Genomic DNA, 17,298 nt, shown 5'->3' on the forward strand with positions numbered 1-17,298 from the left:
TCATTATTCGTCGGTGATGAGGACGAAGTTCTTAAGGCATTTTTTACACTTGTACCTGGACGAATTGTCAATGGATCACCGCCCGTACGGTGGAACTGATTGTTACACTGATGATACGTCGGGATATTTATACTATACAATTTTTTGCATTTATACCGATGACATTCACCGAGCAAAAGTAGCAATCATCTACATGATTTTCTGTTCACTCCATAATGTTGGCACATAAAATGAAAAGTATATATTGACCACCAAATGACCACTTCTACGGTGTTCTGCGCGCTTTACAAAACAATGTTGGTACACATGGCTTGTCAGTGTTTACTCCAGCCAAGCCAAAGTACTATAAATACACATCTTTGAGAGCATTTGTCACGATTTGTCCATGAACATGAACATCCACAAATGTAATAAAAACTTTGAGTCGGTTTTGCAACGTTATCTCTGCGTTTTTGTACATTTCGAGGCACAATCACAGCATAAAAACAAGTTCCAAATAATATTTAATTCAATGTGGTTAGCTGACAGTCATTATAAGAGCACAGTGCTGTCACTAGGGGTGGTGGCCACCGAAAAAATATCGATATTTCGATATATAATGATATTTTTGAAGTTTTCATCTACATGATTTTCTGTTCACTCCATAATGTTGCACATAAAATGAAAAGTATATATTGACCACCAAATGACCACTTCTACGGTGTTGTTCTGCACGCTTTACAAAACAATGTTGGTACACATGGCTTGTCAGTGTTTACTCCAGCCAAGCCAAAGTACTATAAATATACATCTTTGAGAGCATTTGTCATGATTTGTCTTCGTGTACCGAGAATATAACATACACAAATGTAATAAAAACTTTGGGTCGGTTTTGCAACGTTATCTCTGCATTTTTACACATTTCGAGGCACAATCACAGCATAAAAACAAGTTCCAAATAATATTTAATTCAATGTGGTTACCTGACAGTCGTTATAAGAGCACAGTGCTGTCACTAGGTGTGTTGGCCACCGAAAAAATATCGATATTTCGATATATAATGATATTTTTGAAGTTTTCATCTACATGATTTTCTGTTCACCCCATAATGTTGCACATAAAATGAAAAGTATATATTGACCACCAAATGACCACTTCTACGGTGTTGTTCTGCACGCTTTACAAAACAATGTTGGTACACATGGCTTGTCAGTGTTTACTCGAGCCAAGCCAAAGTACTATAAATATACATCTTTGAGAGCATTTGTCATGATTTGTCTTCGTGTACCGAGAATATAACATACACAAATGTAATAAAAACTTTGGGTCGGTTTTGCAACGTTATCTCTGCATTTTTACACATTTCTAGGGACAATAACAGCATAAAAACAAGTTCCAAATAATATTTAATTCAATGTGGTTACCTGACAGTCGTTATAAGAGCACAGTGCTGTCACTAGGTGTGTTGGCCACCGAAAAAATATCGATATTTCGATATATAATGATATTTTTGAAGTTTTCATCTACATGATTTTCTGTTCACCCCATAATGTTGCACATAAAATGAAAAGTATATATTGACCACCAAATGACCACTTCTACGGTGTTGTTCTGCACGCTTTACAAAACAATGTTGGTACACATGGCTTGTCAGTGTTTACTCGAGCCAAGCCAAAGTACTATAAATATACATCTTTGAGAGCATTTGTCATGATTTGTCTTCGTGTACCGAGAATATAACATACACAAATGTAATAAAAACTTTGGGTCGGTTTTGCAACGTTATCTCTGCATTTTTACACATTTCTAGGGACAATCACAGCATAAAAACAAGTTCCAAATAATATTTAATTCAATGTGGTTACCTGACAGTCGTTATAAGAGCACAGTGCTGTCACTAGGGGTGTTGGCCACCGAAAAAATATCGATATTTCGATATATAATGATATTTTTGAAGTTTTCATCTACATGATTTTCTGTTCACTCCATAATGTTGGCTCATAAAATGAAAAGTATATATTGACCACCAAATGACCACTTGTATGGTGTCGTTCCGCACGCTTTACAAAAGAGTGTTGGTACACATGGCTTGTCAGTGTTTACTCCAGCAAAACCAAAGTATCATATCAAAACCAATACACATCTTTGAGAGCGTTTGTCATGATTTGTCTTCGTTTACCGAGAATATAACATCCACAAATGTAATAAAAACTTTGAGTCACTTTTGCAACGTCGTCTCTGCATTTTTACACATTTCGAGGCAGAATCACAGTTCCAAATAATATTTAATTCAATGTTGTCAGCTGACAGTCGTTTTAAAGACTTTAAATAATTTATAAACATAAACATAATTGTCTAAGTTAATAAGTTATATAGTGTATCCATAAAATCTCGAAACAATTAGTAAAACTAGAAAAACAATATGGTCAATAATCCAGACACGAAAGTAGGAATCCGACGAAAATGAGGTTTCGTCTAGGTCGTAAACGCGGGCACCTATAATTCATTTATTCGTCAGAGAGAGAGAGAGCTTCAAAGGCTCCCAAGGGCTTGTGGGAAGATATAAACGAATTGTTTTCGTTTGTAACAGTGGATGCACACGCAAAATGTATACTTGCCCGCGTTTTCCATCGTTAGAGGCGGAAATTAAGGTAGACGTGGTTATTATTCCAAAAAAGAATGATTTGTTTCGTTCACGTATCATTATGGTTAGAGGTAAAATATAGGCATTCTAATGAATCCTTGTTATGTGATAATAAAGGGCTGTATAACTGTGTGATATACGTATGTTTTGATTTCATACTTAAACATGTAAGAAGCTGTCTACTAAATAATTTTGTATTCTGTGTATTTTATTAGCCTGTGCTTACAAGGAATAAACGAATATAATATTCAATGCTTTACGGTTTGTTTACATGGCTCGATAAATGGAGGTAAAACGAAATGAATCAGTGGTGTTTACGTAATGTGATCATTATTTATTGATATAATATACAAATTTGGAAAATAGAAGTGATAAAAGGTATCGGCGCTGGGTTTACCTGTAGACGAGGCTTGGGCAGTCGACGATGACACGTCTAAACCGAATGGTCTGCCACTCAGTGATCGAAAGTACCCTTCAATAATTTCCTAGATAAACGTCTCGGGGTTGCCAGATATTGCTTATAGTGTGCTAATAGGCGCTGCTGGCACCCCGCCCGTGTTCAACATTGGGAATATTTCTGGGTATTTTGCAGACCGGTATTCCACGATGTAAAATTCAACATGCCTCAAGGTCGCTACAACATCATGTAATCTATTACATCTTATTGCACTTTGGCAACACTGCTTCAGTGTAAATGATGCGACGCGTGTTCATTTAACATGCCAAATCTTGTAGTTCACGGAAACAGATGACAGTATCCGTGGTAATGACAGCGTACATAAAACATGGTAAGACATCATTGGGGAAGAGGAATAGTGGGCGAAACCTAAAGTTAACTGATATAGACTGATGAACATTAAATAGAAATTTGGTCGGCAAAAGTGACAGCAGAACTTAACACTCATATGGAAGCAGTGGAAGCAGTCTAAGAAATGGTCATCGTTTACATTGTTTCCTAAAAACAGTCGGTTTTATGTATGAGGAATCCTAAAGGAAGCCGATCCGGATTGCCTGCTTCCTATAATCAAACATGGAGGAGGTTCCTATATGATTTGAGCGACAATACCGTAATATTCAGCTTTCACATCACTGACCGAATTACTGCGAATGAATATTGCTAGCATACTGAACTAGCATATTGCTTAGTATATTGTTACCAGCTCATTTGGACGTACAGTGCATTCTGCATCATCGGTGTCTCTACAACCACTTTTGAAGTCAGAAACCAATATTTTATTGTTGTTTATGACATTTTTCAAGCTATTTATTCGCTTGAATATTATTTTGTCCCATCAAGAAACAATGTATATTGAAAATGACAAAAATAGTGTCACTCTTAGCACAATAACTTAGAAACTTATTAGTAAAATATTATGAAATTTTAACACCTAAGGTTAGTACTAACTGAAAAAGCGGCGAATGCAATAAAACTAAGGCTGTTATGTGTTAGGCCCGAGACTTTTCAGCCAATGTGTTCGTTTCATTATTCATTTTCCTAATTTACAGGCAACTTATAATGCACACAGGGGTAATTCAAAAATAAAGCAATGCTGTATTTAATATACAGTTAAAGCATTTGTATTAGTGTGAATGAATAGAATAAATGCAATAATTAAAAAATATATTTATACTGTAAGGTTCAGTTGTTTTTTTTATGGGGCAACTAATAAATTCAGTTAACAGTTTTAAAACTTCAGTATAAAACCATATCAATTGGCATTTATTTTTAATTATAAAGACAAATAAAAATAATATATATTGAAATGTATAAATGTTAACAGTTTATTACGTTTATTATGCAACTTAGAATACAATCTCAGTGTATGGAAAGTTGTATGTAGAAGTGGCTCTTATCTTAATATTAACTACTGCTACGTTACACTATTTAATTTATTATTAAGTAATATATCACTGATATTAACAAAAATTACAATTTGAACAACACTTGTTTAATGAATAATGTTATACAGAAAATTGAGGATTAAAATCTATGTCTGTTCTGTTATTATCCAAGAGTACATACCTCGATATCGACATGAGAATGGAGTAGTCCTGTCCCTTGTAATTCTCATGTAATATAATGCAACACCATGTAATATAGTACTTATATATAGTACTATATTAATATAGTACTTATATTAAGTATCTTATTACACTTTGACAAGACTGCTTCAGTGTAAATAATATGACGCATATGTACTGCTCACTGTATATACACGCTCTTGTGGTTCAAGGAAACAGATGACAGTATCCGTGGTAATGACAGCTGACATAGACCGACGAAGATTAAAAAGAAATTCGGCCACACAACACAAAACTACCGAGGCAAAAGTGCGAAGAGCAGAACTGCTACACAACAGAACTTAACACTCATTTGAGTAACACTATTTCGACAAAAACAGTACAGCGGGGACTTCACAAATCTATAATCAAGGAAGCGGCGTAAGAAATGGTCATCGTTTACATTGTTTCCTACAAACAGTCGGTTTTATGTATGAGGACCCCTAAAAGAAGCCTACGATCCGGATTGCCTGCTTCCTATAATCAAGCATAGTTACTATATGATTTGGGCGACAATATCGTGATATTCAGCTTCCATGTGGGGGTTACACAAAGAAACCTAATATCAAAGTATATTATAAATGAGGACATCCACAAAGATCCAAGGGTACCTAAGATGAGGAATAAATTAAACGATTTCGAATCCTGTTGGGGCGTGGTGGTAAATGTATGTCTGTGATTGTTTAACATTTGTGATTATCCTTAGGCAAGAGTATGTACCACGTACTATGTACTTTTTAAATGATAAGAAAAGATATTTCTGCCTTAGCTTTATGTCAACAATTAAACTAAGACTTCATGAATAACACTATTAGTAAAGTTGTAACACGGCGCATTCGCCATACCTTTGAAAATTACTTTGAATAAACTAGTTTAATTAATGTTACTTTCTTTTTAATTTTGATTAAATTTTATGAATATAAATATAACTAATTATTTTTAATTTTGCCAAAGGCGTGTGATATTGCAATAATTTATTTTTAAAAATATATAACTAGAAATATTGTATCTATTATCATTATAAAATGTGAGAGGATATTAAACAAAAAAAAAAGTAATTTAGTTTAAAAGAACCTTTTAGAGCTAAAAATTAGACCTGTTTTCTTCGTAATTTAATTTTGTGTATATGTCAGCAACAATAGGAGTCCCATCGCCTTTACCACTGCGCCACCAAGCCGGCTAAGCTTATATTATTATTTTTGAATTGTTTGAGATAGGCACCTACCTCAAACTAATCAATTGGTAGTAGTTAAAATAATATTGTAAATAGATAAATAGATATAGGTAGGTATTCAGCTAAATTGTTTATTTTATTTAGTTATTTAGTTATTACAAGGATTATTATGGACTTTTTATTATGTATTTCTATTAAAACGTTTTTTTGTTGTGTTAAAAATCTAACTTTGATTATTTTTTACTTCAATTCTGAAAAAACTATTTTATTTTTCTTTTTTTAGTGTTAGATATTTACTCAATAAATTACGCAGTTATTTTATTAAGTCGTCTTGCTTGTTAATTAATCCAAGCACATAGGAAAAGTAGTAATAAATTAATTGTAATAATAATAATTAAGATTGTACTAAGCGTATCTAATAAAGATGTTATAAAAAAAAATTTAATAAGTACTACAATGGATAGTCCAAGTAAAAGTACAGCTCGTTTTGGGGAAAATAGGAGTTGACCATTGAAAATAAGGAATGTTTCAGGCCCTGGGGTCCGCTACCTAGTTTAGGTGATTTGACAAAAGTTGCTGCCCTGTTGGGAATAGAATCCACGATCTTCGAGTGTGAGCTCAATGTTCTAACCATTACATCATAGAAACAGTTGCCTATAACTTTTCTACGGCGTCTCATATGATACGGTTAGTGCTTAAAACATAAACTGGCTGAATTTTACACCGAACTACTTCCGATTTTGCATCACGTCAGTTCAATATCTGATTATTTTAGATAGAAAATATGTGAAAATATTGAACGAGGGTCACTATTTATATTACGGAAATAGGAACAAAAAGTTAAGCTGCGAATAAATTTCTATTATTTTTCAAAGTACTCGTCACGATGATCGATAAACGTTTGCATACGCTTAAACCCATTTTCAAAGATTTTATTCCATTCGCAATGAGGTATCTTCAAAAGATTCGATTTTTGAACGCTTCGATAGCTTCTTCGGGCGATGAAAATCGTTGACCACGCAGTTTATTCTTCATGGATGGGAACGAAAAGAAGTCATTGAGTGCCAAATCAGGGCTGTACGGAAGATGACCCATCAATTCCATGTTATGAGTGCTCAAATAGTCTCTTGTTTGAGCCGATGTGTGAAAGCTCGCATTGTCATAATGAAGAACAATCTGGCGTCTCTTGTTTGTTTTCCTTATTTCACCGAAGACTTCTGGCAAACAAATGGTTGTGTACCAATCAGAATTTACTGTTCTGCGATCCTCTAGAGACGCTGTTATAATATAACCAGTTTTCCCGAAGAAACAGGCCATCATTTTCTTTGAAGTGAACTTTTGTTAGATTTGGTTCATCTTGGAACACCTATACACTCGACTGCTGCTTACTTTCGGGCTCATACGAATATATCCATTATTCGTCACCTGTCACGATTTTATAAACGTCTTTCGAAGCACCGCGATTGAATTTCTTAAGCATTTCTTTGCACCAATCGACACGAGCCTTTTTTGAGCGATTGTCAAAATGTGTGGGATCCAATGCGAACATAACTTTAGCACAGCTAAGTGTTCATGTAAAATTATATATATGCTGGTGGAACTAACTCAATCTTACTATAGGTGACATGACGATCTTGCTTAATCATTTCGCAGACAGAATCCATGTTTTCTGGCACAACAGCCGATTTTGGACGGCCTTCACGAAACTCGTCAGACAGCGAACTACGACCATGATTGAATTCACTAAACCAGAGATACACTGTGGTTTTTGATGGAGCTTCATCGCCAAAAGTCAAATTAAGTTGATTGATGCACTCTTGTTGTGATAATCCACGTCGAAAATCGTAAAAAATCATCGCACGAAAATGTTCAAGATTCAGTTCTATTTTTCACTGAGACGAAACTTTCAACTAAATATAAAATAAACAAATAGTGTCCGTGCGACAGAATGTTCTGAGTACGTATATCGTCAAATATGTCAAACTTCCTGATGGAACCGTCAGATGGACTCACATGACAACAGTGTTGCCAATTCCTGAAATATAAATAGTGACCCTCGTACGTACCTTTGAAATTTGAGGTTTTTTCTCGATTTCTCCCCCTTCCACCATCAAATCCAACCCTGGGCTAACCAATGGGACCACCTCGGAAATGCACTCTTTCGAATAAAAAAAAATTTTGAAAATCGGTCCACAATTGACGGAGAAATCGAGGAACATACATTAAAAAATATGTACATACAGCCTATATTCGGCTGAACCTCCTCCTTTTTTGAAGTCAGTTAAAAATCACAAAACTGGTGGAAGTCTCCTTTACACAACGCCGAAATTAATTCCTAGCTAACCTAATAAACCCCTCTTATAAAATCTGGGCGAAAGCTCTTTTGATCACTGGCCCGTTAATAATCTCACCTTTTGTGGCGTCATTGAATACGAAGAGAGGCGAATTTAACAATCCATAGTAGACGTCGTCATCGAAATATTCCCATTAACCCATTTAATTTGGCCGTGTAAATGGGCGAACATCCAGCGGGAAAAACACTTGTTATCTCCGATCAGGTGTCCCGGATCGATATAGCTCTGTGCCGGGCGAGCGACAAACTTCATTTCTCATTTGGGGGGTCATGAAAAGTTTCGCTGGAGGTTTATAGGCGTACAAAATGGAAAGTAATGACCGAACATCGAACGACAAGAAGATTATCCGGACAGTTTCCCGACTCTTAAAGTTAAATTTAATTAGATCGTATTTATGTGCCGAGCTAATAACGTAAATATTATTTAAAACCCTTTTTTATGTTGAGATATTAAACGGAAAAAGTGATGTAATTTAGGTTATGTCGAACAAGTCCCAAGTTCTAATTATTAGAAAGCCCTTTTTGTTATTTGGTATAATTATCCTCTATACTGATTATTACACGGTTGTCCGGCAACTCTGAGTTTTAGTTTAGTTTGGCTTTAACATACAAAAAAATCCTAGTTTAAAAAAATAATGAAACAAAAATGTTATCAAACATATATAGTTTATTTTAACATTATAGTATATATATTCTAATGCATATATTATCGAAGAACTTAAAACTACAATTAAGAACACAGGTATAATAGTTTTTAGGTTAGAGTTGTGTTTGATTATATCAGGGGTGTGCAACTGCAATGGAAAGTAGTGGGGCAAAGTTTTGGTTAGTTCAATCATTGGCGGCGCTGACAACGTGAATTTGATTGGTTAATTTAAAATAGTTATGTAGAAACCTGTAAGGAAAATATTTTGCTTTGATTGGTCTGCCATTTCACCTGATTATTTTTTGACGTCACATTTATTGGCCAATAGTATTTAAATGAAAATCAAATTTAAATTTTAAAATTAATTTATTAAAATAAAATTTTATACAAATATATATAATTGTAAATAATATAAATATACATAAACAAAAAGTTAAAAAAAAAACAATTATGAACTCTATTCTAGGCAAAATTAAAATATCTGTAATTCTTCTATAACGCCTTCCCATATATGTTTAGTGCCATTAATTTTATGGGATCTATTAGAGTTCTAACTTATCTTGATATATTGAAGGTAAACTTTAAATCCTTCCTTGTTGATATTGCATTAACTTCATTAAACCAAAAATACAATCACACCTCATAATAACTTAAAATTTAGTCTTGAAAATCATTATGGATTGGACAGTTGAAATGTTGAAAAAAATATATGTGTTTTTTAAAGATATTTAGATTTTAGAGTATTTAATCTGGAACTACTTAATATAGAATGTAGACCAATATTGCATGTTGTCTCTTCTTCAGAGGTTTTGTTAAATAGACTGAAATAAGACAAAATACAATGTTAGACTCTTGTTTTTCTCAGAGCAAAATTCTCTGGAACTGAAAATATAGACTCAACTGGTGATTTAACAACCTCAAATGGTACTAGATCTCCCGTTAAAAAATAATATAAGTTATCTAACATGTTCATCTTCTGTAGAATTTTCTCCAGGAGAATGATGTGAAAAAATTGAAGTGATGAGCCCTTTTAAAGATTTCTCGAACATACTAGGGGAAGGATGCTGTTTCTACCTCCATGACCTCTAATAGATCCAACAAAATTCTTTAAGCAAACTTGGTTAAGATTTGTTAAACAAATGTAGTTATTTGTAAATTTAGACAAAATAGATTTCTTTAGGATAATAAATCCCCTAAAAGTAGCAATTAAAATTTTAATTCATGGCACCGTATCAAATATTTTCTTAACAAGACAATCAAATTTAAATATATAATTCCTCTACTACAAAATGATTGAACACTGATTGTTCTAAAAAGTTAAAGTATTACAAGTATTTTAGGGATATTTTAGGGATATTATTACACCTAATTAACAACTATATATCTAAGTAATGTATTTTACTTTCGTTAGAGAGCATAGTTACCTTTTTACGTTTAGTTTTTGTTTCCGTCGTTTATTCTGTTTACTTGTTAAGTCATCTTGGGATCACTGTATTTTTATTTCTTCTGCTACTACCTGGGTACACCATTTTTGATAACAGTACACCATATCTTCAAAAGAATTAGTATTCATCCTCTCCTCATACATTCTAACCTAATACTTATGTTTAATTCTGAACATTTACAATCATATCTATGCACACAAATCTTTCACAACTTACAATACCATTTTCTACAGCTATACTCTCTTAATTATGTACATACCTTTAGTTATTTCCACTCTCATCGCTCTGTTTCATGAATTTTCAGCATTGCATTATCACATATCCTGAAAGTTTCCTTTGGTCACTGTTACTCCAAACCGAAGGTGTTATGGTCAATAATGCTTCCTTCCACATATCCAAACAATTCTTGATCGAATATCCTTTTCTACCATCATGTTTATTATAATAATTCTTTGCTACCTCCCACATCAACTCGACAATATTGAATATACAGTGATAGGGAGGAAGTCGTAATACTATGTGACCATATTGTTCACCCATGGATCCACTGTATATCTTTTTTCGGACTTATTTATGAAAAAAGTAAATTGCAAAAAAAAAACGCAATGAAACATTTCATTTATTATTTCATGCAATGAAACATTTCATTATTTACCTTGTAACAGTTTGAAATATTTCAGTTTTTAGCATAGTTTCTTCAAAACTCAGTTCATGTTTTGAAAGCCATTCCTTCATTACAGCCTTTGTTGATGCTATTGTTGGGATTTTTTCCATCAGTGTGCTATGATATGGTGCATTGTCCATAATAATAACTGATAGTTCCTCCAGGTTCTTAAACAATTGATTTTCCAACCCTAACAAAAACATGTTATAGTTCATTTCTCCATGGTAGTTGATCTTGGACTTGAAGGAAAACACTAATTCTGCACCAAGAACAAAACCATTCTTATTCTCTGCATGAATAACAATATATTTGCTATTAATTATTATTAAATATAATGACCAACAAAACTTAATTGAATGCTTTTGTAACTTTTACCTTTTTCCATCAATTTTTGTTATCTTTACACTTTTTTGTTACTGACAAGAGTGCCACAATGAATCATTTTTAAATATCCAAGCTTCATACAATCTTCCTTGAATTTATTGTAAGTAATAGTAAAAAATTCCTTTTTAAGGCAATATCTGGAAGTTCAGTTAGACCTCTTTGAGGGTTAACTTTACACCATTTAAATCCTTTGCCCCGTAAGAGTGTATGAAGGGATGCCTTATATCCGTCAAAAAGCTGCATGTCCCTAACTCTTTTATATATATTTTCAAGACTAACTTTTTTCTGTGAAATAATTTTATTAAATTATGTTTATATCGATAAAATAGTATGTGTACTCACTGTTCTTATACATTTCGTATATTTGTATTATGGAATAGAGTTAATATCAAGATGGTCAAGATTCGTCACCCACTTCGTAGGTAGACGGGTTTTCTTGGTTGAATCTAACATAGTTCTTCATTTTGTAAGCGATGTTAGTCACAGTATTGACACTAATATTCAGCGCAGCAACAACACGCTAAAAAGATTTCCGATAAAATTGCAGTAACTTATAATATTTACACAGATTTAACTATTGTAAGGGAGTGTATTGGGATACACTAACAGTCTTTCAGAGTACTTTGCACTAACACTTCTAATCACACTCGTTATGGGTTCTAAGGGGATATCGCACTGAATTAGTTTGTTAGAGACAAAATATGGGACATCGACGATAACTCGCAACACTATTCTAAAATCACTGAAGCTAGCTATGTTAGATTTGCTAGTAATACCCCACAGTTCAATACCATAGGTCCAAATGGGCTTAAGTATTGACTTATACAGCAAAATCTTATTATCTAATGATAATTTAGATTTACGCCCTATCAGCCAATACATTTCGTTTAGTTTAAGCCCAAGCTGTTTGCGTTTTGTCACTATATGTTTTTTCCATGTCAAACGTCGATCAAAATGCATTCCCACATATTCGACATTGTCTGCTTGCGAGGTTCATAATTATGACAGAAATATGGATAAAAGATAAAGACTATATAAATACATAAATAAAGTAATGAAAATATGCAGCAGTTAAATTGAAACTAACTACATAATTTGCATAGATGGAACACATAGGGCAAATTGAAGAAATTATGATTTATTAACAGTACATTTGTAAACATTTTAGAGCATTGATAAATATTGATATGTGTAATGATTAATGCAATAAGATATGTGACTATTTTATTCTTTGTTGAACCTTGTATCAATTATGTTGATTATTTACTAAGTTTTTGAAAATCAATAATTAATTTAATGATTCTAAATACATTCCTTTATTATACATTTCCAAATTGTAAAAATTAAATTACCTAACTGTGTTTGTCGAATATCAATTTTAAAAATGTTTTATTTATAAATTCTCTGTTTTAATATACAAACATGTAGTACTTCATTTAGTATTCTATACTTATATTTATAACATAAAAGTAAGGAAAGATCACGTTCTGTTATATTTGATGCTCTGAAGTTGTTACAGTTCTGAAAATTATCTTACTTATGATACTTTGTTATGATCTCAGTGGCGTAGTAACTCATTTACACTCATTAGTACTATGTTTATTATTGTAAGTTAATGGAAGTTAGATTGCATTTAAAAAATGTTAGTGAGTGTTAGTTCTTGAGATAGTTTGCTTAGATGTTAATATGTTTTAATATACAGACATTTGTTAATTTATTATTATGTATCAAATACTTTTCTGATTTTATATTAAAAAAATACTGTGAAAACAAGTTTTAGAAACGTATCATTTTTAAATTAGTCCTTTCACTATATTATGAGAGAAATTATTTCGACCACAATGTATTAAATTTATTGCCATGGGGCGCCCACTAGTACTGGTTAACTCTTGTTTACATTGTTATCGTATGTTCCAAATTATTTTAACATATAAATCACTTGTTACAGGATTATGTGAACAAGTACCGTGGAAAGAAACTAAGCGAGTTAGAGCCACACGTATTCGCCATAGCAGAGGCGGCGTACGCGTCTCTGGAGACGGGCGCCACGGACCGAACACACAAGAACCAAAGTCTGGTGATCAGCGGGGAAAGCGGAGCCGGTAAAACAGAAAGCACCAAATTCATCTTACAGTACCTTTGCTCGGTGACCTCTGGCGTGTCCACGTGGGTCGAGCAACAAATCCTCGAGGCCAACACCATCTTGGAGGCGTTCGGTAAGTTTCTGCACGACCGTACCATATAATCTTTATCGCAATATTGTTTAATTGTGACAGGAAACGCTAAGACGGTCCGAAACGACAACTCAAGTCGGTTTGGCAAATTCATGCAGGTCTGTTTTGATTCGCGCTGGATGATCGCCGGCTGTATCGTCCAGGACTACCTCCTGGAGCAATCCAGAATAACGTTTCAAGGGCCTGGTGAACGGAACTACCACGTGTTCTACCAGCTTGTCGAAGAAGCTAAGGTAATAAGATAAAGGGTATTTTTTATGGATATAGAACTTTTTTTAAATTATATCAATATGTAGTTCGTAAATTAAAATTAAATTATACTAGTTAAGGTAAAATTAAGAACAATCTCCTAGTTTCCTGCATGTTGGTGTAGAAGCTGTTGAAATAAAATACCTTTGTTGAATTTCCTGCACAGACTGACTTTATTTACAATATATAACAGGTCAATTGAAAAGTCCCCGGCCTACCATAAATCCCTTCAAGGGTTATACAATGACTATAGCGACCCTCCAACTTTTCGATACCATTTTTGTAGTACGATTTTTACGGCCTCAGTTTCGGCAATCACCTCTTCATTCGACGAAAATTGCTTCCCAGCGAGCATTCTTTTGAGATCCGAGAAAAGGAAATAGTCGCTGGGGGCGAATGAATGAATTAATTTTTGCCATCATTTTCAGTGACTTGTGACATTGTCTTGGTGAAGCAACACTTTCTGTTTCTTCAAACGCGGCCGTTTTCAGTTATTTCATCCTTCAAACGGTCCAATAACGCTATGTAATAATCGCTGTGGATGGTCCTTCCTTTTCCACGGTAGTCAATGAAAATTATTCCATGCGCTTTCCAAAATACACACGTCATAACCTTGCCAGCAGACTGTTGCGTTTTCCCATGCTTTGGAGCGGGTTTATCATGTGCAGTCCACTCGGAGAACTGTCGATTGGACTTCGGGGTGAAATGATGGAGCCATGTTTTATCCATTATCATATATCGGCTCGGGTTTATTACGCTTGATCATCTTCAAACACTGCTCCGAATCATCATCTCGTCGTTGTTTTTGGTCAAAAGTGAGCTCGAGCGGCACCACCTCATTCAAAATCATTTTGTAGATTTTTTAAATGTTTTTGTCGCTAACAACTTCTTTTGGGCGTCCACTGCTTTCGCCGTCTTCGGTGCTCATTTTACCACGTCTAACCTAACTTTCTCATACCCAAATATTCGTAAATGATTTGATGTACACGTTTAGTTGATATCTTTAGAGTGCCTGCTATTTCATTCAATTTCAATTTACGGTCATTCAAAATCATTTTGTGGATTTTTTAATGTTTTCGTCGTTAACAACCTCTTTTGGGCGTCCACTGCGTTCACCGTCTTCGGTGCTCATTTCACCACGTCTACACTTAGCATACCAATGTTTGATGGTTGATTTTTCTATGCAGTATCCGGAAACTCGGCATCAAGCCAAGTTTTTGCTTCAACTGTATTTTCCCTTCAAAAAGCAGTATTTTATCAACACGCCAAATTCCCTCTTATCTATTTTTTTCACAATAACAAAAGTTTCTTCACTCAAAATGCTATAATTCACAAATTAATGATCCAAGAGCTTTCAAATTTATACACGCATCTTTTGAGGTTTAGGGCTAACTAAAAAACATATGGATTTAATTCTAATAGCACCATCTATATGTCAGGCCGGGCACTTTTCAATTGACCTGTTGAATGTTGTTGACCCAATGAATGTTACTGAATAATGCAATTAATAATTTCATTTTAAAGGACGTAGAATTACATAATAATTATATTTAAATCTTCTGTGGATCTGTAAAAAAGAATGGAATTTTTCAATGGTATGGAATAATACCCCAAATGCTGTTTTTAAATAATATATTATAATAAATATAGACAATACAATAGATACAAAACTTAAAAACTAAAGATGTACAATAACCATAAATACTAAATAAAAATTAATCATATACCTAATCATAAAAAAAACCTATCCATGTCATTTAAAAATGATGGCACTATAACTATTAGAGCTTTTTTAAATAAAGTAGATGCTTTATTTATTATTGAACGAAAACATTTTTTCACAAAAATCGAGAGAGTAATCGAAATATTACCTATTATTGCCATAAAAACAGTCAAAAGTATTTTACTATTTATCATTCACAGTTTTAATCTTTTTACTCTATTATATTAACAATCTAATGAAAAATATCGTTCCAAAATGCTGCTATATTAATATATAATATACAATAAACTGTATTTTTTAATAGTCAATAAACTAACTTTTTTTATTAATCTCCTAGAACGTCAACAATCTGCCCATGGGCAATAAGTATTATTATATGATTTCAGTTATATAATATAACTATCCTGACATGTAGTAGGTCACTTCAGTAAGTGATCTACTGTACACTTTATAATCTAAATCTTATTCTAGATACTATTCTAACTTATTTTTACGTCAATCCTAATTTATTCTAAAGGCTATTTTAACTGATTCTGGAGATTATTATATCTCACTGTGAACCTTGAGGTGAACAAAACTTTGAAACGATGGTCATACTGCTGTTTCATCAGTCGTTAGACATTTTATAAACTTTGCGTCAGCCAGTATCAGTTCATTTTGAGAAATTAAATGCTTTTCTTCCATAATGAAATCGCTTTCATTGCTCGCCAGTGATGAAGAAAAAGTTCTTAAAGCATTTTTTACAATCGTGCCTTGTTGTGGCTTCGGCATTGATCAACGTCAAGATATTTATACTGTAATATATTTTTGCATTTATACCGACGACACATTCATCAAGCAAAAGTAACAATCATCTACATGATTTTTCCGTTCTCTCCATATCGTTGGTGCAGAAAATGAAAAATATACATCTTCACCAAGTGACCACTTGTACAGCTTTGTTCTGCAAGTGTTACAAAACAATCCCGGTACCCATGGCTTGTTTTTGTTTACTTGTTTACTACAGCAGAATCAAAATACAGCATATACGCATCATTAAGTGCATTTATTATTAATTTTCACGTTTACCGAGCATATAACATCCACAAACGTAACAAAACAGTTTGAATCGACTTTGCAATGTTGTCTCTGCATTTTACACATTCCGAAGCACAACCATAGCACGAAAACAAGTTCCAAATGGTATTTAATGTAACGTCGTGAGCTCACAGCTCTTATTAGAGCATAGTACTGCCTCCATACCTCAACAGAGTATCAAATAACGTTAAAAATAATTCTCATCTGCTCGAAATTTGTATACTTGCTTTATTAGTTGATTAAATGGTCTTTTTATTTACCATTCTAGCATAATAACGAGCTAGCAACTCAGCTCCACTTAAAAGAAGCCAAATTCTACCAATACCTCAGCCAATCCGGTTGTATAAAGTTAGACGCCGATTCCAGACGACTCGATAGTCTCCGACTGGCGTTCCAGGTACTGCAGGTGCCACCAGGCATGTGCAGCGGCATATTCCAAACTTTATCGGCCATCCTCTGGCTGGGCAACTTGACGTTCGAAGATGTTGACGGAGAGAAATGCCAGCTGACTAAAGAGGACGAAGCTATACTGCAAATTTTGTCGCAACTCTTAGGACTGGACATAGATAATATGAAACAGGTGTTGGTGATGCGGCAGATCAACGTTAGAGGAAATATCACTGAAATACCTTTAACGAAACAGCAGGTATGATCAATATCTCCAA

At 33.7% G+C, this 17,298-nt stretch overlaps 1 protein-coding gene across 2 annotated transcripts in view; it reads left to right on the forward strand.

Moving 5' to 3' along the window:
• Myo81F (unconventional myosin 81F) overlaps positions 1–17,298 on the forward strand; it is a 132,680-nt gene that overhangs the window by 91,877 nt on the left and 23,505 nt on the right. For both annotated transcript variants that reach the window (XM_076411178.1, XM_076411179.1), the window contains exons 4-6: positions 13,299–13,566; positions 13,627–13,817; positions 16,902–17,279. In XM_076411178.1, coding sequence (XP_076267293.1) covers positions 13,299–13,566; positions 13,627–13,817; positions 16,902–17,279 — 837 coding nt within the window. The remainder of the gene's footprint in view (positions 1–13,298; positions 13,567–13,626; positions 13,818–16,901; positions 17,280–17,298) is intronic.

This window comes from Rhynchophorus ferrugineus, unplaced genomic scaffold (assembly GCF_030347505.1).
Source record: "Rhynchophorus ferrugineus isolate W39M unplaced genomic scaffold, kcgeb_rfMv2 rfM8, whole genome shotgun sequence".
NCBI classification, from domain to species: domain Eukaryota; kingdom Metazoa; phylum Arthropoda; class Insecta; order Coleoptera; family Curculionidae; genus Rhynchophorus; species Rhynchophorus ferrugineus.